Source organism: Miniopterus schreibersii (genome assembly GCF_964146895.1).
Source record: "Miniopterus schreibersii genome assembly, chromosome: 1".
NCBI classification, from domain to species: domain Eukaryota; kingdom Metazoa; phylum Chordata; class Mammalia; order Chiroptera; family Miniopteridae; genus Miniopterus; species Miniopterus schreibersii.
Window position 1 is genome coordinate 136,392,985 of NC_138101.1, and position 26,772 is coordinate 136,419,756.

Genomic DNA, 26,772 nt, shown 5'->3' on the forward strand with positions numbered 1-26,772 from the left:
CTTCCTGGATGCTAAAGCTTGCTCTTAATTAATTTCACTCTGATTATGATATTGATAGCTAATTCATACTATAGATTCTATTGGAGATTACATAAAATCAAACTAGTTATTTTTAATAAAATGGGGTTTAATGCAGGAAATCAGGTATACATATAAAAATTTTTAAGGGGTAGAAAATCATACTCTATGCTGGGCATCCCGACATAATTGCCAAAAAACCCCACATAACTACCAATAACTAAGCTACTCAATGATATATACCTGCAATAATCAGGAGACTGGGAAAACAAGAAGCCACTTGGCCAGCTCCTGACTGAAGGAACACATCACTTAGCTGTGGTCTGGGATCAGGAGAATGAGATGCCTTTCATATTATTACCTCTCTCCAATTAATTTTTTTCTAAATTCAAGTTTTACATGAGTACATTTGGTATGAACCCTAGATACAAAGGTCCTAGAAGAATGTGTTTATATGTTCATAGCACCTTTCGAAAACAAAATAATGCAAAAAATAGCAGTAAAATACAGGGTTATAGTTTTACAATCTTATAGGTGAGAAAGTTCAGTGAGGTATAATATAAAAATAGAAAATTAAAAAATGGTTATATTTGGCATGTCAAAAACTCTATGTATAGGTAAAAGGTGAAGAAGTGATGAAAATCTGCCCACCACATATGGCTGTGTGGATTATTATCTGCACAATTATAGAGGTTTGCATGGAAATTGAATTGAATGTTCTGTTCCTACCTCAGAATGGTACAAGCAAGTATCCATGCAAAAAATTAAAAGAGCCATTAACTAAGGAAATAAATATAAATGATAAAAAGTTAATTCACTTAATGCATTAATAACTTTAATAAGTGACTATGAAGTAGGTACATACTCAGAAGGAAATATGGGCAATCAAAACTAATAACCTCGTGGCTCAGCAGTTGAGCATTGTCCTAGGATCCAAGAGATCGGGGTTCCATTCCCAACCAAAGCACATGCCTGGCTTGCAGGCCTGATCCCCTGTGGGGGGCATGCAGGAGGCAGCCGATCAATGGCTCTCTCATCGTTGATGTTTCTATCTCTCTCTCCCCCTCCTTTCCTCTCTCTGAAATCAATAAAGATATGTTTAAAAAAAAAAATACCATTAACCCACTACTATCTCAGATTGTTAGCTTGAGATTAACATAATGACTTTTAAAAAAAAACACTAATAACCAATTAACAAAGGAAAACATGCAAAGGCTTATAAACATAAAAATAATTTTATTCTCAAAACCAACCAATAATTTTATTCTCAGAATAAAGATCACTGATTCTGGTAAGTTCGTAGAAGAATGTTGCTCATGTGTTATCAACAATAAGAAAAGTACAAAATAAAAATTACTCTTTTCTCTGAGGCTATCAGAGTGGATGAAGCAAAGAAGCCTTATTGTTCGGAGCTTCAGAGAGAGACAAGGCCTACAGAGATGAGCAGAGATCTATGGCAGCTTCCATACCTGTGGGCAAATATCTAGTCTGGATATTGGCAGATGGAAAAGTGATCCTGCCATAGATTGAGATATTTCGTAGGAGTGAGAAAAAACAAGCTGAACTTTTAATGACACATGAGATTTAGACAGATTAGAATCTAAAAAAGTTTCAAACACAAATAACTCACTTATAAATTTCTCTACCCCCCTCCTCCCACTGACATCTATATCAGTAATTTGTTCAGTAAAAGGGTAGTGGGCAAGAAATGAACACCAGAGGGAATATGCATATTCTTAGACATTATAGTAGTGCTCGAACGCTGTTGTCTACAGAGTTGAATCCTACAGGAAACAAAATTATCTAAATGGTGACTCAAACCCCTCCCAGCTGCAAATACTGACAAGATCAAGGTATCAGTTCCTTGGTGGCAGCTGGCAGAGGTTGGAGGTAAAGCTAATCTGAGCTAAATTCAATATAATTAAAGATGATTCCAAGCCCCAGCTCAACTAGAGTTTGAAGGAATTCAAATGATTAGATTCTCTTTTTAATTTCAGGACAGAGGAAAGGGATTTAACTCTCTGAAAAACTAAGCAAAATAAAAGTAAATATAATTCATCTTCCACTAAATTTTTAACAGTTTTAAGAATATAATTTAAAAAATTAGAAGCTATGCCAAGAAAATAAAACAGGGAAGAGTATCTCATAATTAATGAAAAATGTTAATAGACAAAGACTATCCATTGAGCTGTATGATGGAATTATCACACTAAGCCCTTAGAAAACTATTATAAATATATTTAACATAATAAAGGGATAAGGAGATGAGGATTTCAGTAGAGAAGCACAAACCTTGAATAAAAATGAATATGCTAGAATTGAAAAGAACAATATTTGAAATCAAAAGTAGTTTCTTCGATTAGCTGAACAGCATTTCGGACACTGCAGATAAAATGACAAATGATTGTGAAGATAGGTTTTTAGAAATAACCCAAAGTAAAGGGCAGAGGGAAAAGATTAAAAAACATGAATAGTGTTAATATACTTTGGGGCAATATCAAATAAATAAGAAGAGAGAATGGGACAAAGAAAATATAGATATACCTGCCAAGAATTTCCCAAATTTCATAAAAACATTGACCCAGATATCCAGGAAACTCACGATAATCCAAGCAGTATAAATACAAATAAGGCCATGGTGTAACAGGTACTGACTGATTAAGGAAAAAAAAAACTCTTATTGTCAGAGTAATGACAATAAGAATGGTTGTTGATTTTTCTTTTTAAAAATCAGAAACAATGGAAACCATGTTAGGTGAAATTGCATTTTTCAAGGAAAAAAAAATCACACACCAAACTGTGAAACTAAAATTCTGCATCCACTGAAAATAAACTTAAAAAAAATGCAACAGGTTTAATATTCATAAAAGCTGAGAGAAAATTTGTTGCCAGTAGACTTACACAAAAGTCATGCTTAACATAATACTCTCCAGGTTCCTCCATGCTGTCTCAAAGGGTGCGAGATCCTTCTTTTTTACAGCTGCATAGTGTTCCATTGTACAAATATGTACCACAGCTTTTTTATCCACTCATCTCCTGATGGGCACTTGGGCTGTTTCCAGATCTTAGCTGTTGTAAATAACGCTGCTATTCATAAGCTAAAGAGAAAGACAAATATCATATGATCTCATTTATATGTGGAATATGATGAACAAAATAAACTGACAAACAAAATAGAGCCAGAGACTTGAAAGCACGCAACAGACTGAGAGATATCAGAGGGAAAAGTTGGGGGTGGGAGGGGAGATTAACCAAAGAATTTATGTGTATATATGCACAACCCATGGACACAGAAAATTGTGGGGTGAAGGCCTGGGGGGGGAGGGGTGAGAAGGGGGTTAATGGGGGGAGAAAGGGGACATCTGTAAAACCTTCAACAATAAAGGCAGAAATGAAAAGATATGGAAGTAGTAAATAAGTGTGTAAATATGGAAAACTTTCTATTTTTATCTTTTCTTATTTATTTCTGAAGATAATTAACTTCTTAAATTAGAAATAATAAAGTACTATAGGGTTTATAACATGTAGAAGTTAAATACATGACAATAATAGCACTAAGGACTTAAAAGAAGATAAAAATTTGTATTTTTGCAAAATACGTAATTGTCCATATTTGAGTTTATGTCCACCACTGACGTTTATTTTCTGTTTGCCCCATCTCTCCTTTGTTCCTTTGCATTTCTCTTCCTTCTTTTGAATAACTGAGTATTTTTAATGTTCCATTTTCTCTAAGAAGAATTATTCCTGGAAAATCTTCATGAGCATTATTTACATTCTCTCTGCTTGTGTCTAAATCACCAGCACTCTGTTGAATCCTACATACTCATCACTCACTGGGCCGCATTGCTTGCTTTTAGAGCCAGAACGATGGTGAAGCTAGAAAGCTGAGTAAGGCACTCCCATTGAGCACAAAATTTAAGGGGCTGACTGAAAAAGGTAATAATAGTGTTTAAATGGTATTTTAATAAACATTTTAAAAATTAAAAATAATGTTTAGCCCTGCTGGGCGGTTGAGCGTCAACCTAGGATGCAGATGATGGGGGTTCGATTCCCGGGCAGGGCACATGCCCGGGTTGTGGGCTCGATCCTCATTCGAGGGCGTGCAGGAGGCAGCCGATCAATGACTCATCATTGATGTTTCTATCTCTCTCTCCCTCTCCTTTCCTCTCTCTGAAATCAATAAAGATATATTTAAAAAAAAAATTTTAATAATTTTTAAAAATCTATGATGAACAAAATAAATATAAAATTTTAAATTAAGGCAGGATCAGTAATAGTGCCATCCTGAGCCATATTAGAAGCCAAGGCAAAAGGAAAAATCTGGTCATGTTGATGTCTTCATTTAAATAATTTGATATTCTATTTATACTTTTTACATTAACTTTTATTTTTAAATATTACATTAAAATATTATTTATTTTTATTATTAAGGTTTCTGATACTCCGGCAAACTTTGTGCCTGAGGAAAGTACCTCACTTGCCTCACCCTCTTTCTGGCCCTGCTTGCTTTATATATACAGGGCGTCCCAAAAAAATGTATACACACTTTGAATAATTATATATTCCAATGGATTAAATCTGAAAAGAAAGAAATATCAATTCAGCTATCAGCTGTTAAAGTGTGTATACATTTTTTGGGGACACCTTGTATATAAAAATCTCTCATCATTCAGCTACATTTTTTTCTCATTTTGAATTTTATTATAAGATATAAATCAACTTTTTCTTAACCTTCTATTTATTTTTAATTTATCTTTATTGTGGAAAGAATTACAAATGTCCCCTTTTTTCCCCCATTGACTCCTCCACCCCACATCCATCCCACCCCCAGGCCTTCCCCATACCATTGTCTGTGTCCGAGGGTTATGCATATATGCATATAAATTGTTTGGTTAATCTTTTCTCATCTCCCTCCCCCCTTCCCTCTGTTCCATGCTTCTATGTCACTGAATCTATTTTGTTCATCAGTTTATTTTGTTCTTTAGATTCTACATCTCACTCATGTGGAACCTTCTATTTACTTTAGACCAAATAAATATGCTTCCAAATAGTGTTCTATTATCTCATTCACTGATAGGATTTTGGTGTTAGAATTCAGAATTAACCCAGTTGGCAGTATGTGACACATTTTAAAATATTCATCCTATACAATGTCCTGGTATATTCCCTTGCCTAATTTAGTTGCATTCTAATAACTCCCTTTGGAAATATTCAATATGGTAGTGAGAGTCTCAGATCTCCAAAGCACTTTCTCCACTGCATCATAAAGAGGTAAAGGACATTTCAAAATCTAAGTTCCCCTATGTGAGAATAAATACTATGAGCAATGATAAGAATGGTCAGTTAATGTTTCATCAGGATAGGAGGATGACTACTTTGTGAGAGTTATATAAAATCTCTGGAGACTCGAATTTCCAGGGATATTCATATTTACAAGAACCAAGAAGGAGAAGACAATAGAAAAATATTGTGACTTTTCTACTGATTTGTTGGCTGCTTTGGGATGCAATGGAATAGAGGTCAGAGTTTCAGGAGGTATATCCAGAGGCTAAGATCTAAATTTAGTAGGGTAGCATTCTCATCTCTCCCCCAGTAGATCTCCATCTGCTATTGATGCTTAGAATTACTTTAATGGTGGACATAAACTTTCATTCTATTACTATAATTAAGTAAAATTATCAGTAGCCTTCAGATAGTTGATGTCTGGTGTTAAACCAAGAAGCATACAAATACTGATATGTTTTATTTTCCTTGTAAAGTACAAATGAAATGGAGGAAGGTGCAGACAAGGCTAAAAGCTCCAGAGGAAAATTTAACAGATTTTATAGTTTTGCAGATTAGCCCAGATCTCTGAATTTTCATACTCACTATGCTTGCATTTCTTCTGCTGGTTATGGTTCTATTATTGGTCAACATAGGGCTCTGGCAGTTAGAGAGGAATTTTCAAAACTGAGAAAGGCTTTATATATAAACAACTGACTGCACTGGCAATTTTACATCAAGGCTTTAATGCACTTCCACAATTTCTTCTCTCCATTAATTGCTCAGATTTACCATTACCAAGGATTTACCCTAAAGATGTTGACAAAAGATCTAGTGGCAAATGCATCCATTCAATAGAGCTGCCTCTTATTTATTTATCTATATACTTATTTTTTTAAATTTACTTATTTTTAAAATTTATTTTTCAATAACAGTTGACATACAATTTTATATTAGTTACATGTGTACAACATAGTGATTAGGCATTTATATTGCTTACAAAGTGATCACCTGGTAAGTCTAGTACACATCTGACACCAGACATAATGATTATAATACTATTGACTCTGTTCTCTACGCTGTAATTGTACATCCCTGTGACTATTTTTCTAACTGGCAAGTTGTACTTCTTAATCCCTTTCACCTTTTTCACCCAGTTCCCCCAAACTCCCTCTCACCTGGTGATGATCAGTCTGTTCTCTCTATTTATTAGTTTGTTTCTGCTTTGTTCACTTATTTTGTGTTTTTTTTAGCCTCAACATGTAAGTGAAGTCATGTGGAATATGTCTTTCTATATTTGACTTATTTCATTTAGCATAATACCCTCTAGGTCCATCCATGTTTTTACAAAAGGCAGGATTTCATTGTTGTTGTTTTTTATAGCTAAGTGTACACCGTTGTTTATATTTACCACTTCTTATTCCATTTGTCTATCAGTGGACACTTAGGTGGCTTCCACACATTGGCTACTGTCAATAAATGCTGCAATGCACATAGGGATGCATGTATCTTTTCTTATTAGTGTTTTAAGTATCTTTAGTTAAGTACCCAGAAGTAGAATCATGGTAGTTCTATTTTTCATATTTTGAGGAACCTCCATACTGTTCTTCACAGTGGCTGCACCAATTTACAATTCCATTAATAGTGCACAAGGGTTCTCTTTTCTCCACATTCCCATCACCACTTGTTTATTGATTGATGACAGCCATTCTGACAGGTGTGAGGCGGAACCTCATTATGGTTTTGATTTGCATTTCCTTGATGATTAGCGATGTTGAGCATCTTTTCTTATTTCTGTTGGTCATCTGTATGTCTTCTTTGGAGACATGTGTACTCATGTCTAATAGAGCTACCTCTTAACATCTAAATATTTTCAGGTTTGGTTTTGGTTTAAACATCCTTGTGTGAATTACTTATTATTACCACCATCACCTCATTTTCATCTATCTCCCCTTTCAAAAGAAAGAGTCCACTTATTATTTATTTGATAGATGAAAACTCAGACTTCTGAAAGCTAGGCAACTTTCCTAGGGTCATACAGTTAATGACTTGCTGAGCCAAGGCATTAGAATCATATAAAATGATGCCAGACCAAGGATATTTCTAACATTGCTCAAAAAGCTGGCAGTTGAAGGGAGCTCAGAGGTAATTTAACCATCCCACTTTATTGATGAGGGAATGTCCTAGCTGAAGACCTATATATTTACTTAGTGCTTAATATATCCATCATCAGCATCAGTGTCAGTTAAATATTTGATCATGTTATCCTGATCCACTATTTTAAAGTATATATAAAATTTGTTAATTTACACTTAATAATTTACAAGCTTCACTCAACATGCTGATAGACATCACACTCAAATTTTTGGAAAAGTGGTTACATATATTCATCTCATTAGAATGATACTGAGATTTACTTTTCCTGTGAAAATGCTAGACTATTGAGTTGTACTTAAAATGTGTGACTGGTATAATATGTGAATTATACTCAATAAAGATGCTACCAGGAAAAAAACAAATAAGCTAGGCTCTAAATACTGTAGTAAAGTCCAAAAGAGGAAAATTGTCTCACTTTATGAGGTTCACTTATATGCAAAAAAAGTATATGAGGAAATGAGAACTGATGAGCGGTTTATATTTGGTAAATTGCAAGAAGGATACCATTCTAGAGAAAATGGTTTGTATGGAAGAGTGAATTATGCATTTTTATTTTTCCGATGAAATTTTTAGAATAGAATTTGGTGGGAAGCACATACGTTGCTCCTTCTTGCTTGAAAGCAAACAACAATAAAGTTGGGTTTTTTTGTTTCTGCTTTTAGATATGATGGTGAGACAGGTATGGGATATAATGGAGTAGCAATGACCATGAGGACAAGTGGAAGAGTGAAAACTTTCAGGGTGGAAGAACATGAATAAATGACGGGGAGAGGGGAGAGAAGACGATAGAGCTAGATTTAAAGAAAGCAAAGCAAATAGAGAAAGAAAACTAGGGGCATGTGAGAGACAATAAATTAAGGAGAAATATAACCAATCAGACAGAAAAATAAATTAGTAAAATCCAGGCTTATTGATGAATGGAAGGGAAGAGAATGAGAAATGAAGGAAAATAAGGAAGGGAGCATGAGGAAATGTTTCAAAGAAATGGGGAAATACACCCCTGGGGTCTCTCCCGAACACCTGGGTCCAGGAGCCGGTCTGCCCACTGTCTGGGCCCCAGGCACGCACAGCGTGGGCTGCAGGTGTTTGTGTCCCCAGCCCACGCAGGAGAAATCCACCTCCCTCGGCTTTTCTATTCCTCTCCTGTGTCGTTATTGCCAGAGCCCGATGAATCTCTGAATTAGCTTAAATGGCAAGGAAGATGAAGGATGTAGTGGCGAGGATTTTGATTTCTGTTTCAGTCTCTTCTGACAACACTTTTTTCACTGATTTGGTAAAAATCGTATATTTTATGCTGAAGAGGGCTGTAATTTGTCAGTTTTTTTCAGAAACACTTTATTTTACGTAGAGAAATGCTCTCGACGCCAACCACCACTTCAGATTCACAGGTATAGAAGGCACATAGAGGGGCAGCGGAGATGGAAGGACAAGGGACCAAGCGTGTCAGGTCGCGTGGAATCCCAGGGGCTGGATAAGAGCGAAAGCAACCGGAGGGAGACAGGGGAGAGCGGAGAGCCTACGACTGTCAGTCACGAGGCCGTCAGAAGCCCTCTGGTGTCTTAGGGTTATGGTTAAACACAAACACGTCGTGAAATAACCCACTCTGAGCGAGCTTGTAGAATTCACAAGAAGAGGGTTCTTGACTTACATTCCGGAGTGTATTTTTACAGGCAGATGATGGAATGAATTTTGAGATAAATGGATGCCTCAATGGAGAAAAGAAGTGAGCAGAGAAGCTAATTGGAGAACCCACAAAATATTTTATTTCTATTAAAATTTTGTGTAGGGCTCCCCTCACCCCCTCTCTCTTTTATGTGTGTGGTGTTTGTATTTATATCTGCTGATATGTTGAGGTATAACTTTTATAAATTCCCCTTACTGCTAATAGTAGCACATGGAAACATATATTAACTGCTCTATTCAGTGCCAGGGATACTTAAAGTAGATGCTTCTAATGTTTCCTAAAAGATGTATCTTTAACAATGCACTGTACAGACTTACTGTTCTTTTCTTTTTTATGTATTTCCCCTTCTTTCTTTCTCTCACCCTTCTCTCTTCCTGTCTTTCTTTTCTAAGTACTGACTTACTAACATCTTTTGTCAAAGATTTCCCACCTCTTTGCACCCCATGTTCCACAGAACTTACTTAAAACAACTGCGCTATTTAGTTAAATAGCATGGGGAACATTGGTATATATTACTTTGTATTTTTCTATAGATCATCAGTTTTCAAACTTGAAGAACATTCATACCCATAACAAAATACATTTTGAGTATGTACCCAAAATATATGCACATTTATTTATAAATTAAATATATACCATTATACTAATATATATTATAAATATTAAAAGCAAAAGAATAAAATTAAATGCAGTAATATGCATTTTTGTGATTAATTATATATATGTAATAAATATTTATAAAATATTATTTATTTCCACCCATCAATGGATCATCATGTGCCCCTTCTGGAAATAGCTCCCACTAATAAACAGACTGAGCCTTAAATGTGAATTTTCCCCACAATAACTAGTGTTCTATTTTTAAGACAATGTTCAACTTCTAATTCTAAGCTCTGTAAAGGAGTGATTTTAGACTAGAAATATTATTTTTAGTTACTCAAGTACACAAAAATAATTATTAAAGCTGTGTAAATAATTTATGTGTTTAAACTAAATAGTACACACCTGCATTCTTCTACTACTTGTCAATCGTAATGAAAAAAATCTTATTCTAAACTTAAGTAATGTAACCACAGTCATCTTAGTTTTCTTTTCTTTGAAAGGAATGGATTAGGCCATAAGATCTGTACTGTTACTTCCTCTTCTATTCTATGATTTTTCAGTTGAGATAATTAATTTAAAAAATTTATACTGGCAAATGTTGTATTATAGTATATTGTTTGTCGAAAAGCTCTCCCTTGGATGTCATAATTGGATCAGAGAAAGAAGGAGATTGGGAGTACAGATAAGTAATTGAGATTCAGATAGTGTCCATTAAGCTGCATGAACAAGTCATGGACTGACGACACGGTGGTACTTAACCAGAGATACGGCGAGGCTACTACCTCTAAGTTAGGTGAAAAGTAAAGTAGTTGGGATCCTAATGACCAGTTTGGAGTCCGGGTAATACAACGACACCAGACCAGAACAGGGCAATAAGAGAATTAATAAGATAACAGAGCAAAGCAGAGAGTTAGCTGGCAGAAACTGGAATTCAAAGTAACTGAAGAGAGGAAATATTTAGTAAAAATTTTTGGTCAGTGAATGAGAAGAAAGGGGGTATAATTTAAAGAAACTAGGTAAGCCTCAAGCACAGGACAACCACAAAAGAGCAATGATCTTGAAAATTGGAGCTATGTTGTATATCATTCAGAAGCTTCTCATATGACTCAAAAAAAATAGGAATCCTGAGGTTTAGAATGCCAGACTCTTAAAGTGGAGGGAAGTTATATAGAAGCACATGGTTGAACGGGAATCAGAGTATGGCTTTGAGAACAGCATTTTTGTTTATTTTTTTGCTTGCTTTAAATCTGGAAAAAAGAGAGGTTCAGAGTTTACCCAGGATATTGGAGAGGGTTGAGACGTTGTTTTTAGTTGAAATGATGACTGTGTAAAATATTTTACTTGAGAAAAACTAGGATCTAGATGGAAAAAAATCATCATAATAAATTCTGCTTCTTGATATACTGCAGGCAGAGGAGATGGCGAGTGAGAACAGCACAGTGGTGAAAGAGTTCATTCTCCTTGGTCTCACCCAGTCTCGGAATATTCAGCTCCTGGTCTTCGTGCTAGTTTTAATTTTCTACATCATCATCCTCCCGGGGAATTTCCTCATCATTCTCACCATCAGGTCAGACCCTGGCCTCACAGCCCCCCTCTACTTCTTCCTGGGCAACTTGGCCTTCCTGGATGCATCCTACTCCTTCATCGTGGCTCCCAGGATGCTGGTGGACTTCCTCTCTGAGCAGAAGGTCATCTCCTACAGGAACTGCATCGCTCAGCTCTTTTTCTTGCACTTCCTCGGAGGAGGGGAGGGGTTGCTCCTTGTGGTGATGGCCTTTGACCGCTACATGGCCATCTGCCGTCCTTTACACTATTCAGCTCTCATGAGCCCCAGAGCCTGCTATGCCTTGCTGCTGGCCCTGTGGCTTGGAGGCTTTGTCCACTCCATCATCCAGGTGGCCCTCATCCTCCGCTTGCCCTTCTGTGGCCCCAACCAGCTGGACAACTTCTTCTGTGATGTGCCGCAGGTCATCAAGCTGGCCTGCACGGACACCTTCGTGGTGGAGCTCCTGATGGTCTTCAACAGTGGCCTGCTCACGCTCCTGTGCTTCCTGGGGCTTCTGGTCTCCTACGCAGTCATCATCTGTCGTGTGCAACGGTCATCCTCTGAGGGGAAGAACAAGGCCCTGTCCACATGTACTACTCATCTCATTATTATAATTATCATGTTTGGACCTGCCATCTTCATCTACACTCGCCCCTTTAGGGCCTTGCCAGTGGACAAGGTGGTTTCTCTCTTCCACACTGTGATATTTCCTTTGTTGAATCCTGTGATTTATACTCTTCGAAACCAGGAAATAAAAGCTTCCATGAGGAGGTTGCTTAATAAGCACCTAGCCTGATAAAAGGGTGGAGGGGAAAAATATGAACATCAAGACTGGAGAATTTCATCTGAAATTAATTTATACATTCCCAAAACACTGCATTAACTGAGCATCTCCCATTGTCAGGACTATTCTAGGCACTGGGAGAGATTTAATAATGTGACAGGTAAAGTCACTGCTCTCCTGAAGTTGCATCTGGTGAAAATAGACAGCCATTAAGATAGCAAATAAGTAGCATGGTTTCAGGAAGAGATATGATTCTGAAATTTTTTTTAAAAAAGCAAAATGATAGATAGTGTGGGGTGGGAAGGGGTAATCAGTTTACTTTCAGTTATCAAGATAGGTCTTCTTGAGGAGGTAATATTTTTGCTGATATCTGAAAAAGCTCACTGTGCAAACATTAGCAGGCAGAGCATTCTAGGCAGAGGAAACAAGTAGTGCAACAATCTGAAGATAGCAGTGAATTAGGTAAATTTGAGAAACACAACAAAGTTCAAATTGACTGGGATATAATAAGTGAATGTGAAAACAATTAAAGTTAGCGATACTGGTAGTGTATCAAGTAGCACATTATCCGATTTATCTGTGGAATCTAATGAACAAAATAAACTGAAGAACAAAATAGATCCAGAGACATGGAAGCATGGAACAGACTGTGGAATCTCAGAGGGAAGGAGGGAGAGGGTGGGGAGATTAACCAAACAATTTATATGCATATATGCGTAACCCACAGACACAGACAATAGTGTGGTGAAGGCCTGGGGGTTGGGCTGAGCAGGGTGGAAGGGGTCAATTGGTGGGGAAAAGGGGGACATCTGTAATACTTTCAACAATAAAGATAAATTTAAAAAAAGAGTTTCTTTGTATATCTTGAAATTCTTTATTGAATAAGTGTTTTGCAGACTTTTTATCCTAGTATGTGGCTTGTCTTTTTGTTCTGTTAACTGCTTTTCACAGAACAGTAGTTTTATTTTTTTTAATTTAATAAAGTCATACTTACCAATTTTTTCTTTCATGGATCATGTTTTTGGTGTTGTACCTGAGAACTCATTGCCAAACCCAACATTTCTTAATTTTCTCTTACATTTTTTAGAAGTTTTGTGGTTTTACATTTTACATTTAGATCTATGAGCCATCTGTTGCAAACTCTATCCTTTCTTCACAATTCAGCTTTAGCTCCTTCGTCAAAGATCATTGACTTTACTTGTGTGGATCTATTTTTAGGCTCCGTGTTGTGTTCCACTGATCTATGAATCTGTTCTTTCATTAATACAGTACTGTGCTGTCTCGATTAAAGGATCTTCAGAATACGTCTTAAAATGGCTAGTGTGAGTCCTGCCACTTTGTTCTTTTCTAGCACTGTGTTGGCTATTCCAGGATTTTTGTCTTCATATAAATTTTAGAATTACTTCATTGATGTCTACAAAATCCCTCTTTTACTTTTTAAAAAAAAAAAAATATGTCTTTACTGATTTCAGAGAGAAGAAGGGAGAGGGAGAGAGAGAGAGAGAAACATCAATGATGAGAGAGTCACTGGTCGGCTGCCTCCTGCACGCCCCCTTCTGGGGATGAGCCCGAAACCCGGGCATGTGCTTTGACCAGGAATCGAACCTCCATCTCCTGGATCATAGTGTTACCAGGAAACCCGGGGGGTTAAGGCTGCCTGTCGCTGTGTCCAATTCAACGGAGGCAGGGTTGAATCATGAAAGGTGTTTACTGAGCCGGCCAACCAAGAAGACAGGGAGCATAGGAGCATCCAAAACCTGTCTTAAGTAGTGGCCTGAGGGATGGGGTTTTATAGGGAAATGGGGTAAACTGAGGCTGGCAACGGAATGCAGCTACATGTAGTCCCGGGGGTCCGCAGATGTCATCCTTTGTTTTTGATCATCTGGCGATGTCTCGTTAAGACCATATCTTGACTCCGGCTGGGCGGGCCTGACCATGCCTGTTCAATGACACATTGTCCACAGCTGCTCGCCTCCTTAATTTCTTCATCTGGGATCAAGGGGAGTGTATGGGCGCTAAGGCCTAGAAGAAAGAAACTTAAGGAAAAGGAAACTTAGACCCCTGTTCACATGAGTATATGTGTTCTATAACTTATAAGTAAAATAATTATATTTCAGATTAATTCAAGTGCTCAATCTCTGAAAATTGTAAGTGCCCCTATCAATAGGTCGATGCTTAACAGCTGAGCCACACAGGCTAGGCCCTCTTTCACTTTTAAGGACTTTTGTGATTATGCTGAGCCCACAGGATAATGCTGGATGATCTCCCTATTCTAAGGTTAGTTGATTAGCAACCTTAATTTTATCTGAAAAGTCTTTTTCCAATTAAGGTTATAATACTGTAAACATTATAATATTGTAAATTCTTATATATTCTTGCATCTATATTCTCGAGTCTCTTACATTAATTTCTTTGTTGTGTCACATGCTTCTTACATGTTAAATATTGTGGTTTTATAATACTTTTGCATATTAGAAATATTATGTCTAATTCTTGACTACTCTTGTGACAGGCACCTTTCACAGACACCAGAGAGGTGTTATCGGACAGCCCCCGAGTCAATTGGGAGAGGGCTGTTTCTAACCTTGGTTCTTATCTTCTCACATAAATGATTTTATATGAGAAACCTTGACTGCATTGTGATGAAATGAGTTTATTAAAAAAATTAAAGCAAATGAATTAAAAAAAAAATAAAGCATACACAGTTATCAATGAAACAAGGCAAGCAAATGTATGCATCTGGCTTATTAAGCACAGACGGGCTCTCAGCTAATCTGAAGAGCAAGTGGGATGGGGGGTTTCTGCCATTTGTCTGTAAGTTTTTAAAAATTCCTCTGCCAGATATCCTGGTACAAGTTGACTCTTTGTTATGGCTTTCCCACAATTTATGAGAAATACCTAGTAACTTTATCTTGACAAACACAAGACCACGGACTTAACTGTCTAAACAATGGGCACCCTTCTCTTCCCCTTCCACCTGCTGTTTTAACAGCTTCTGGATGATTAGCACTAAGTAGCTTCTCTGATTAGTTTGAATTAAGATTCCTCCTCTCCTGCCTTCTTTTGTGAGGAAAGCTTGTAACCCTTTGTTCTCAAGATAAGGCCCTGCTACAAGCAGCCTGCAAAGCTTTTTGGCTTTGTTTAATTTTCCTGCCTCAGCTTCCCCATTCCTCCTGCCCTGAAACTTTCCTAGCCTCTTACTATCCTATAACACTCTTATCTGGTTTGCTTCTAGAAATATTTTGAAAATTATTTTGTTAAGTCAAAAATTTACATAAAGTTTATTGGAATTTATGTGTTGAATGATATTGAGTTTTTTCATCCAATAACACAGTGTGTATTTCAACTTATTCCAGTCTTTTTTTCCTTTTGTAGAGTAGTATAGCTTGTTGTCACATAGGTACAACACACTTCTGATTCATATTATTCTTATTGTATCTTAGTGTTCATCTGAATAGGCTGTGTTTTTATTTTATACTTTAACCAGTAATCGATTTATAAAGAAGGTATTTGCTTTATTTGCTTATTTTGTAACTAATCACTGTACTGAATTACTTGATTTTGCTTTTTAAAATTCTACTTTATAAGTCATCTTAAAGTAAAATTGATTTTGGTTTCTTTCAGTATGCAGTTTTATGAATTTTAACACATGTGTGAATTCATGTAACCACCACCACAACCAACTACAGAACGGTTTCATAATGCCCCCAAACTCCTTCATGCTCTTTCTTTCTAAATAATCTTTTATTTCTATTATTTTTCTGTCAGTTCTCTTGTCTTTTCCATGATAATTCTGGTAATAATTATCTACATTTACCTTTTGTTTTAAATCAGGGCAAATACTTTAGAATTTTAGGTTTATCAAATCTTTGTGTGTGTTGCTGCCTTTTTAAAACTCATGTCCTTTCTTTCTCTTTAACACATGAGAATTTTTAAAAATCTTAAAAACAAAGTCGCTTGTTTTATTATTCCAGAGCCATAAAGGAAAGCAATCAACGGGGAAGGATTTTCTTGGGCCCCACTGCCAGTCCCGTGGGGAGCGTAGAGTAGGTGTGGCACTTGTGAGGAGTTCGAGTCACTGAGCTATTTGGGAAGAAAGTTGATTTTGGAGAGCAAGCCACAGATAAATGATTGGGCTTCAAATAAGTTACTGTTTTAGGTTGAGAATCCATATCTAATATCTTCCTGGATTATGTGTCAGGGGCACTTTAAAAAATAATGGTCATAACTATAATTACCTCTGCTATTCTGCCATATTTTATTCATCAGTTTCTCTGTCCCAGGCATTGAGGCCCAATGCTTTACATTTATTTGTATAATTTAATTCTTACACCATCCCTCTAGGGTAATTGCATAGTAACTGTCTTTACTTCTTCCAATTACTTCGGGCTTTCCAACGTGCCATTGCCCGGATTTCACCTACCTGTGGCAGCAGCTATCATATCTATTAGCCTGTACTAATTTTTAATGTCCTGTGAGAAAGTTTAATGCTTGACTCTTCCTGTACATGATTCTTTGAGTAAGCAAGAGTTTGCTGGTGCCAAAGCACCTTTGCCTAAAAGGGTATCTTTGGGACACAGAACACTGGGGCAGAATGGCAATATTTCCATACTCAAAGGAGCAATTTTTTTGCTTCTTAAATGCTTCTTTTTTTGTTGTTTGTTATTTCCATATTCAAAGGAGCAATTTTTTCCTGCTTAAATAGATTGGTTGCCTCCCACATACATCCTGACCAGGACCTGGGATGGAATCTGCAATCCAGTTACATGCCCTTGACCAGGAATTGAACCCACGACCCTTCAGTATACAGGCCGATGCTCTAACCACTGTGACACACAGGCCAGTGCTCCTTAAATGCTTCTTAAATGATTTCTCAAAGCTCTCCTTCTCCTAGGCCAGTGCCAGTTGTGCTCTTTCTGTAATCAACACTGTTTCAACATGAATGTGTATCTTCACTTTAAATAGCAAAGACACATCTCACGGTTCTTTTTGCAACTCTGGGAAAAGTAGTTAAACATTTTAATAACTCCCACTGCAAATAGACTGTAGTGTATAATCCCTGATCTCCTAAATGTTGCTGTCTTCAAGTGGCTTTTATGCCAAGACTAGAGAAAATATATATCCATACTCCACACTCCTGGCGCTTACTAAGGACCATGGTGATTGCAGTGGGCTTGTGAATCTTGAAGCTATGGTGGTTTTGATTCCTGATGAGTAGCTGGTAGGTTAACAGCTGGAAATAATATTAAAGATCTTGAGTAGCAGTTGTAGTTTGTGTTCCTCAGGTAGCAAAAAAATTCATTTAATAATTGTATAAAGCCAAAATAATAGAGGAGTAGTAAAGAAAAAAAGTATATTAACTTATGAAGACATAAGGATGAATGATTCCACTGAATAGGTATTAAAGATGCCCTTCTGGAAATGAAAGGAGGAAAAACATGACAACGGTTTATTCACTGACAATGAATACATAATATATTGATTATATATATGTAAATTAGGCATAGTAATAGTTTCCATGTTCTCATTAATAATTACATTATTAAGTCAGGAAAATAGAAGAAATATTTAAATATGTAAGGCTGAGAATTTTCAATGAACTTAACAGATACTCATATAATTTTCATATGAAAAGAACTAATTTAACTTTAAAGAGACAAAACGGTTTTGGAAGCACATATCTGTTTCTAATCCCTGAATTGAAACTGTTAGAATATTTTTACTGTTATTATTATTACTACTACTATTAATAAAATAAAACAAGTTGATTATTTTGGAACAGTATTATTAAATTTGCATTGTGAAACCTAGAGAGCTCTTGAATGTTACCCAGAAAATATTTTTACTGCCTTATATAGACCATCTGATTTAATTCATACAAACAAAGTAGCCGAGCCTTAGAGAGGCTATGGAGGAATGATTAAGGCCACACAACAAGTCAAGAATACTTTAACTCTCTTAACATTTTGCCACAGTTCAGTTTTAAGATTTCTGGAATACTGTTCTCTGACAAATTTTTTAAAATATTTATCAATATTGACAGAACAATCTGCATATGTGCAAGTAAATGAGGGTGAAGCCATATATTTTTCCAAATGGAAAACAGGAGGTCCCTTAGATGAAAAATGTCATAGGACATATTTGCAGAACTTGAAATGTGCTGTAAATTGAAAAGTCAATTTTGAAAAATGAATCCATAAAGTATCTTTTTTTTCTCTTTCAGTTGGCTCTGGTGTCACTTTGACATACCACCATCAAAATGCGTTTTTGGTTTGCTTTGTTTTGTTTTGAGCATCTTATATTCTGATACTACAAGATACCCAACACTCATCTTGTGTATTTCCTAAACAGTCCTAAAATCTTTATTTTTTCTAGTCAATAAAAATAAATATGTTTGAGTAGCATGAGGAGAAATGAAAGGGATTTCTCTCTTTTCTAAAGGTTTCTATGAGATTATAAAGTAACAAGGCTGAAAATAACTCTCATATGTTACAGGTACATCATTTGGTCATCAGCAGTTTTATAGAATTAAGAAATTAATTTATCATTTATATATTAATAACTAAAATAGTACTTATCAATACTGACAAAACAATTTGAAAGTATGCAAGGGAAATGAGAATGAAACTGGATTTTCTTGTAGCTGAGAAAATTGGGCATTCCCTTAAATGAAAAATCATTTATCACCCTCCTAGGATACTAAGTGGGTCTTTTGAAATCATGTTAAACTGTTAGTTAAATCCAGTGCTCAACAACAGTGGGTTCAACATACTTGCATTTTTTTTGGTTTAACAGAAACCTTTGAGATTTCAACCCTTATTTAACTTTTTATTTACCTGACTTATTAAGTAGAGCACACTAACTTAGTGCAATCTTCCTCTATAAATATGGGTTATGTAACTCCTTTGTCAGTATTCAGAACAGGAATATTATTGTGTGGGTATGTGATGAATATAACCCAAATGTACTGATACAGGTCAAAACCAAGAAGTTGTCCATTTGAAGTGATATCTCATAGCAATTGTTATGTGATTCCTAAAAGAAAAATCATTACTGAGATAGTTATTAGTAGGATTTTAGGTAATCAATGTTCTAGTAAATTATTAACTGATATCATAACTCCTGCGTATGTACTTATAGAAGTTTCACCTTTTCTAGCTCTATCATTCTGTTCCACTTTGTCATTATAGAGTAAAGTCTGCAGATCAATGGAGGGGTTCAACCATTCCAGAGTGTCTGAATTTGTGTTACTTGGACTTACTGATTCTCCTGAGCTCCAGATTTTCTTCAATGTGATATTTTCGATTTTCTATTTAATGACCATGTTGGGCAACTGCCTGATTGTGCTCACGGTCCTGTCCACCCCACACCTTCATTCCCCCATGTACTTCCTACTCAGCAATCTGTCCCTCATTGACATGTGCCTGTCCTCCTTTGCCACTCCAAAGATGATCATGGACTTCTTTGCTCAGCGCAAGACCATCTCCTTTGAGGGCTGCATTTCTCAGATCTTCTTATTGCACCTCTTCACTGGGACTGAGATTGTGCTGCTGATCTCCATGTCTTTTGACAGGTACATTGCCATATGCAAACCTCTCCGTTATTCAGCCATCATGAGCCAAAGAGTATGTGTTGTGCTTGTGGTAACTTCTTGGACAGTGGGCTTCCTGCATACAATGAGCCAGTTAGCTTTTACTCTCTATTTACCCTTCTGTGGGCCCAACGTTATAGACAGTTTCTTCTGTGACCTTCCTTTGGTCATCCAGCTGGCTTGTATAGATATATATGTTCTTGGGATCTTCATGATCTCAACCAGCGGTGTGATTGCTCTTATAAGTTTTCTGCTTTTGCTCACCTCTTACATCATTGTTCTGGTTACTATCAAGGACCACTCTTCCACAGGATCATCTAAGGCTCTTTCTACCTGCACGGCACATATCATTGTTGTGTTAATGTTCTTTGGGCCCTGCATCTTCATCTATGTGTGGCCTTTCACAAGCTTCCTGGTGGATAAAGTTCTCTCTGTTTTCTATACCATCTTCACCCCCTTTTTGAATCCACTTATCTATACTTTGAGAAATCAGGAAGTGAAAACAGCTGTGATGAAGAAACTAAGTAACCAATATTTATATCTTGGGAAAACTACTCCAAGATATCCAGTGCAGTGAACAGAGATCTCCTGTCTGAGATTTAGTATCATCAGTTTTGTTCTTAGCACAATAGGAAAATTAAACTTAGTAGCTGCCTTTCAAGTAACTTAGTCTAAATTTATGAAAATAAAAAGCCAGGGCTGAGAAATATAAAATATCTTGCCTAAAAGTCAGTGCAGTGTTTGCAATCCTTTTAAGATTATGAATCCATTTGAAAATCTGTCAAAGTCAATGTTATCTTCATAGAAAAATGCACATACCATCAAATTTGTGAACGTAAACTCAGGGCTTTATAGATTGAATCCTATAAACATACCTTAGATTAAGACTACTTAGAGAAGCCTGAGATAAAATATTGTACACTTGTCTTCTGACTCAGAACATATCACTCAGCTGAGCAACCTTGTAGTACTCCGCTGGTATCCACATGTAGAACTTTAATGTAGAGTGTTGGGCATAATAGTTTTTTTTCATAGCAATAGAACATTTTCATGAAAAAAAATTTGATATTGTGAAGAATTCTTTTGGAAATGGTTGAACAATCTTGATTCAATGGGTCTAATTGTTTGAGTTCTGAGTCAACTTTGAACAAAAGAGAACAGTTTGGAAGTTCTGAAATTTAACAATATGGTTTCTTAATAGGTAAGCAGCTCACTATCACATTTAATAGTTGATATAGCAGATAATCAAATGGAAAATTTTAAAGTTTAAACCATCAAAACCTGGCTAAATATCATAGATATGATGAATTCATTTAATATTAAGATAAAACATTTGGAAAATTATTAAATGTTAAATTTGTGACAAGTTTTTCATCTCAAATAGAATATTCAAAAGTACTATGAGTCTCAGTATGAATTTTGGGTCTCATTTTCAACATAACATAACCTGTGGGAAGAAAAGATGAAAATAATTTAACAAATGTATAGCAGAATTCTCCCCTACTTGGTTTATTACTGATTATGTTAAATATATTTTTTATTATAAGACAGTCTTTGGAAATCAATTGTCCAATCCATTTTCCTAACAGCTAAGGAACCTAAGGTCCAGAGAATTACAGGGCAAGCTCAAGGCTGAATCACTGTAAGGGGCAAAGATCATTGCTCCGAACATACATGGACCTCATAGTTAAATCTTGGATCTGTCATTTCCTAGTTGTATTATCCTGGGAGACTCATTTTACCTCATTACCCCCTTTTAATGCAAGGATAGTAAAAGTAGATTAATTGTTTGTTGTGACTATTTTATTAAAGTGCATAGAATGGATTCCAAAACTGTCATTTCCTTTTCCCTTATCAGCCCCATAGACTTCTGCACAACATGCATCTGATTTTTAAATAGTATGCCTTTGAAGAATAATTGCATTCAGGCCAATCCACTAGCACACAAAATTTGATATTTTAGTTTTATGGTGTCTTTAAGACCATGGCTTGTTAAGACATATGGCAGAAAAATTAATAGAACACGTTCTAGTTTCCCATTGCTAGAATGGAGGTGGGAGCTATATTAAATTGCCTGACACTTTGAGATTTCTATGAATAACAATATTGATAGGTTGTATTTCCTTGAATTGACTGAAGTATATGAAAAGGGTTCAGAAAACAATCTGTCATCATGGATTCAGACACTTTGTGAGTGCTTTGAGAAAAACACAAGCTCCTGTCTTGCAAAGACAGAAATAGCGTTAATAGTATCTTACATTTATCTTTGACTTTTAAGGTCTCTATGTGTTTCAGCTCAAACAACTTCCAAGCCAAATATTTAATATCTGAGGTTAAATAATGTGTAGAAGTTTATGAAGAAGTATAATGTTGGAGTTATATATAAAACCACATTTTTAATTTGAAATTCTAGTTCACTTTTAATCAAATCATAAACTGTTCTTTCTAGCTTCAAAGTCAGATTAATGAAAAAGGTTTAGGTAGAACTGTACTTTTGCCACATTTCCATTATTAGGCAAAAATTATCTTTGTTTTACATGTAAACCTCAATTCTAAAATTTCAAACTTGAGTTCAGTAATTGTTTATTGAGCATGTTCTTTGTTTAAGCCCCTGCTGGGTGATGGGGATTCATTAAAGCACAAGATCTGTTCCTCTGTCTTTGAGGGACATATATTTAGCAATCAGAGAGGATCAGTCTGATGCAGGTGGAATTCCGGTCCCACACTTTCTCGTTGTGCAACCTTGAGCAAGTATTTTTAATGTTTCTAAGACTCAGTTTCTTAACCTATAAAATGTGCACATAGTACTTAACCACTAGAGATTTTGGGAAAATTAAGCCAAAACGCATGCAACGTAACCAGCAGTACTTGACACTCATTAAGAATTTAATAACTGCTAATGATATTATTGTTTTTATTGCTGTTGTGTTAAATTTTATGTAAAAATCATAGGGTTACTGGAATGGAAATAGGTGTGTTACTGGAACTTAAAGGCCATGGTTTTAAGGCTGTAATAGGATGTGTCAATTTACTTAATATTAACTAATGTTGAAATATTGGACTTCTGCCAATTATTAACCTTTTGTGCATTTCTATAGTTAATGTTGTCCTTTATGTGCCCGTGTTTTTCAAAACAAGTATTATATTTTTGAGATTTCTTATTCATATTAAGTTGAAATATATTCCAAGAGTGCATGAAAGGGGACAAATAATAAATACACAATGTTTAATAGGTCGATGTCTTGTTTTATCACAATAACATTTTAAAACAAAATTACATAATTAAAAAGTGATAAAATATTATTCACATATTTCGTGTCCATTTTTTATCTATTCAAACTATAGTAATGAACTGCTTTAAATTCTTATATAACTGGATGTATTAAAAATATTAACTGGGAAATGAGTGATGACAATTACCTATTCATTTGATATATAGCACATTAATAAATCAGTTCTAACTATAGGCAGAAAGACTTTGTTCAGATGAAAATACAAAGGAATTATGTATTTGAAGACATGGTGGAAGCATTGCCCAGGAAATTGTTAAAATTGAAACCATAAAATTATAGCATCAGACATTTCATCTGACTAAGTTATCCCTGAACTTCTAGGATAAACATCTAATCTCTACCTGGGCACTTCTTTTTTTTTTTTTTTTTTTGCAAGAGGTTTTTAAGAGAACTTCAGTTTAATAAACAAAGCTAAATAACGAAAATTTAAGTTTGCACTTGACACGGTATTTAAACAAAACCAAAGGGCTGAAACTCACTATTTAGACAAAGAACACAGTCCACTATCCACTAAGCAAAGAGAATGGTCCACAGCAGATGGCACACAGAATGCCTATATAAAACAAATGTCACAAACATTTTGCTTTCAGGAAACATAAAAGAATGGGTTGACATGTCATTTACAAATACATAATATAAAAACACATAGTCCCCTTGAACAAAATCCCATCAAATATTTTTTTATGTGACTCCCCCTATCCCTGCCCCTTTACTAAAATAAGCCATTCTGGTGAGTTACTAGCATCTACCGTTTTGTCTTTTAAAAATTAAAAGAGTGACGGGCACATGTACTATGCAGAGTGTAAGAGAAGTGTCTTATAAGGAGGGGCCCGCGCTGGCCGAAAACCTTTGGACAAGTGTGTCTCAAAACAATGTGTCCAAGTTTCCTCCCGTTTCTCTTAAAAAAAAATCTTACAGACTACACTGGGTGCCCAACCTGCGGAGTGACTGTTTTCCTCCTGTCCCCCTCAGTGTGAGGGACACCTAAAGCCTCTTTCCTTGGACCCCCCTCCCTTTCTAAACCCGGGGAAACCAGGTGGCCACGCCGGCGCTGCCCGGGCCCTGTCATTCCCTGGGTGCCGCTGGGCGGGGACAGGCGGTCCTCCCGCCAGCATGAGGCAAGGCGTCTCCCTTCTCTGAGTCCCGTTCACTTTCTCAGAAGCAACTTGGCAAAATCAGCTTTGGACATCTTGGGAGCCTCCGTGGCGGCGGGGGTGACCGCTGGCTTCGGGGCAGCGCCGGGGGCAGGGCGCCAGGCAGCAGAGGGAGCTGGGTCCTTCCCTTCCCCGCGCTCCATGCATCGGCCCTGGCACCATGGGCCACTTGGCCCTTTCCTTGCTTCTGGCTTCTCTGGAGCTTTCCTCCGAGGGGGGTTGCTGATGGCCCATTCCTGTGTCCTCGTAGCACATTTTGATGAATATAGGGCATCCCCCCAAAATGTATACGCACTTTGAATATAATTATAAAGGCAGTGTTTATTAAAATACATTTCATTTCCATTTAATAGCTATCAGCTGTTAAAGTGTATATACGTTTGGGGGGGACACCCTGTGTATTTCAGTACAATTGGTTTTCTTGCAGCTCTTCTGTATTTTATTTCATGTTTTTAAGCTATTATTTTAATGAGAAAACTTTGGGCTTCACTGAACTTCCAAAGGGGTCTGTGATACATTTGTGCATGTGTGTGCCCATGAATGCACGACTAAGAACTCCTGGAGTGGGGTGGTGAGGAGCACCGTTAGAGACGGACTGCCTGGCCTGGATTCAGCTGCGCGGCACTCGCTAGGCTTGTGGTTTGGAGCCAGTTAGTTAACCCTCTGTCCAGCTTCCTCATTCTTAAGGAGGCAGAGTTTGCAGGTCAACAGGCTGCAAGCTCCAGCTGCCTGAGATCCCAACATGTTTTGCCGTTCCTCAAAGTTTTATAAAGAAATCAAACTAATTAATAAAATTAGTTAGTAGGAGTTTTCACACAAAAAATACAGCTTGATGGATTTTCTTAAAAAACAAAACAAACACAAACCCTCTAAGTTGTGGCTGAGCGTTTCAATCAGGCGAGTACCATGGATCTCGTCTCTGCTTTGTTTTACATCAGGCCACTCCATTCAAGTGTATTAGCCCAGCAGTTTGTCATCCTTAATAAAGAACTTAAAATGCTTAAAATGCCTTTCCCATCACCATACCTATAACTTATCCAGCTCTAACCCACACTTTGAGATAAGCCACTCTTGCCTCCAACTTTTGATGGCTCAGTCCTAACAAACAGCACTTACTGAATCATCTAGGAACATTGGTATCCCTACAAATTATTACTATATAAGGATTTAAGCAAGTGGGGTATAAAAAAACCCTGTTATACTTCCATTTTCTAGTGTTTCTCCTCCTGTGTCCTGATTCTCTTCCCTTGACTGCATCTAGTAGAAATCTGCTTTTAATTATTGGCATTTCATTATACAATGAAAAGCTCTGTTAGCTCTTCCAAGTGTATTTCTAATTGCAGGGGGATAGGATCGGCCTCTTTTCGAAGTAGTTCAGCATTAATCAGTAGAGAGATGAATTATCAGAAGTGGGATTTTCTGCCTTTGTCAAACAGATGGCACCTAATTCTCCTCTCTTAGTAAAGACAATCCAAGAGATGTTTTTTGCCCCTTTTTACATATCAGGAACTTCTCTCTCCTTTGTAAACAGAAATAACAAGGCACTATACCTACCCTTAAGGACATTTTTACCTAATAAAAAGAAAGCTAATCACGATGCAGTATCATAATTAATATGATGTAAATTTGCAGTAATATGGAAACAGGAAAAACCACGTCCAAATGTGCCTGCAGAGTCAGAGAAAGCTCCTCAGACGAAGTGCTGGGTCTGAGACGTGAAGGCCAGGTTGGGGGGAAATATGCCAGGGACAGGAACAGCAAAGGCAAAAGCAGAGAATGATAAAAATGCCCGGTGAACTCAGGGGTTGCATGCTGTTTACTATTTCTAGAGAACGAGATGTAAAATTAGCAGTAGTGGAAAGAGAGTGTGTTGAAAGAAAGTGGCCAGAGAGCTGGGCGCTAGATATATATTGTGGAGATAACGCGAAAGCACTGAGTATCTGAGGGCAGACTGCGAGCAACAGGCCAGCTTTTACCCAGGTCCCGTTGTGAGAACTTTTCACAGCCTTCTCAGGTAATTGAATGGAAGTTTTGCCTTCTTTATTTTTTCTGTGGTGGGTAAAAGTATGCGAAACGCGCAGTCTGCACTTTATATTGGAGCTGCAGAAGAAATGTTATCCCAGTTCTTCTCTCTTTCCAGTCTCTCCCGCATAACCTTGAATTTGCTCACTTGACTAGCCAACCGAAACCGGGTGAGCTGACTTGCAACTGTTGGCCCTGCAGTTTCTGGACATAGGGCTCCCTTTGCCTCTTCTCTCTCTTTTCCATCACCTTGCACATTGAAGCTGTTTCCCAGATTCCCTTCTCCCATAGGCTGAGATGACTTTATTGGCTTATTGATGCCTGCTCCCCTGAATGGCATGTAGGTGAATTTTTATTGGGGGATGACATGGACGTTGGTAGAAGCCTTTACATTAAGGTGACCGAGAATAGCTGGGGGTTGCGGGACGATCAGGAAGGATTACAGAAGAGACCCGGGCATCCCTGGTGAGGCATTTACTGTCAGCCCTTGTCTCTCCAAGGGAGAAGTATTCTGACCTGATGCAGGTTTTGGCATTGCTCATTACACTGTCGGTGAAGATCATATATGTATTTATTCTCAAATATTTATTACTAAAACCTTATAATGTGGCATGCTTCATTTCTATAGACCCCCCCCCCCCAAATATCAGTGTGGTTG

At 36.9% G+C, this 26,772-nt stretch overlaps 2 protein-coding genes across 2 annotated transcripts; both read left to right on the forward strand.

The window, feature by feature from the left end:
- Positions 1-11,142: 11,142 nt before the first annotated feature.
- On the forward strand, positions 11,143-12,066 carry LOC308546651 (olfactory receptor 4N2; the record flags this gene model as incomplete). Its single annotated transcript, XM_081115824.1, has 1 exon — positions 11,143-12,066. The coding sequence occupies one exon, from the start codon at positions 11,143-11,145 to the stop codon at positions 12,064-12,066; it is 924 nt and encodes a 307-aa protein (XP_080971950.1).
- Positions 12,067-19,262: 7,196 nt separating this feature from the next.
- LOC308546566 (olfactory receptor 4K2-like) lies at positions 19,263-20,222 on the forward strand (the record flags this gene model as incomplete). Its single annotated transcript, XM_081115666.1, has 1 exon — positions 19,263-20,222. The coding sequence occupies one exon, from the start codon at positions 19,263-19,265 to the stop codon at positions 20,220-20,222; it is 960 nt and encodes a 319-aa protein (XP_080971792.1).
- Between the last annotated feature and the right edge of the window lie 6,550 nt (positions 20,223-26,772).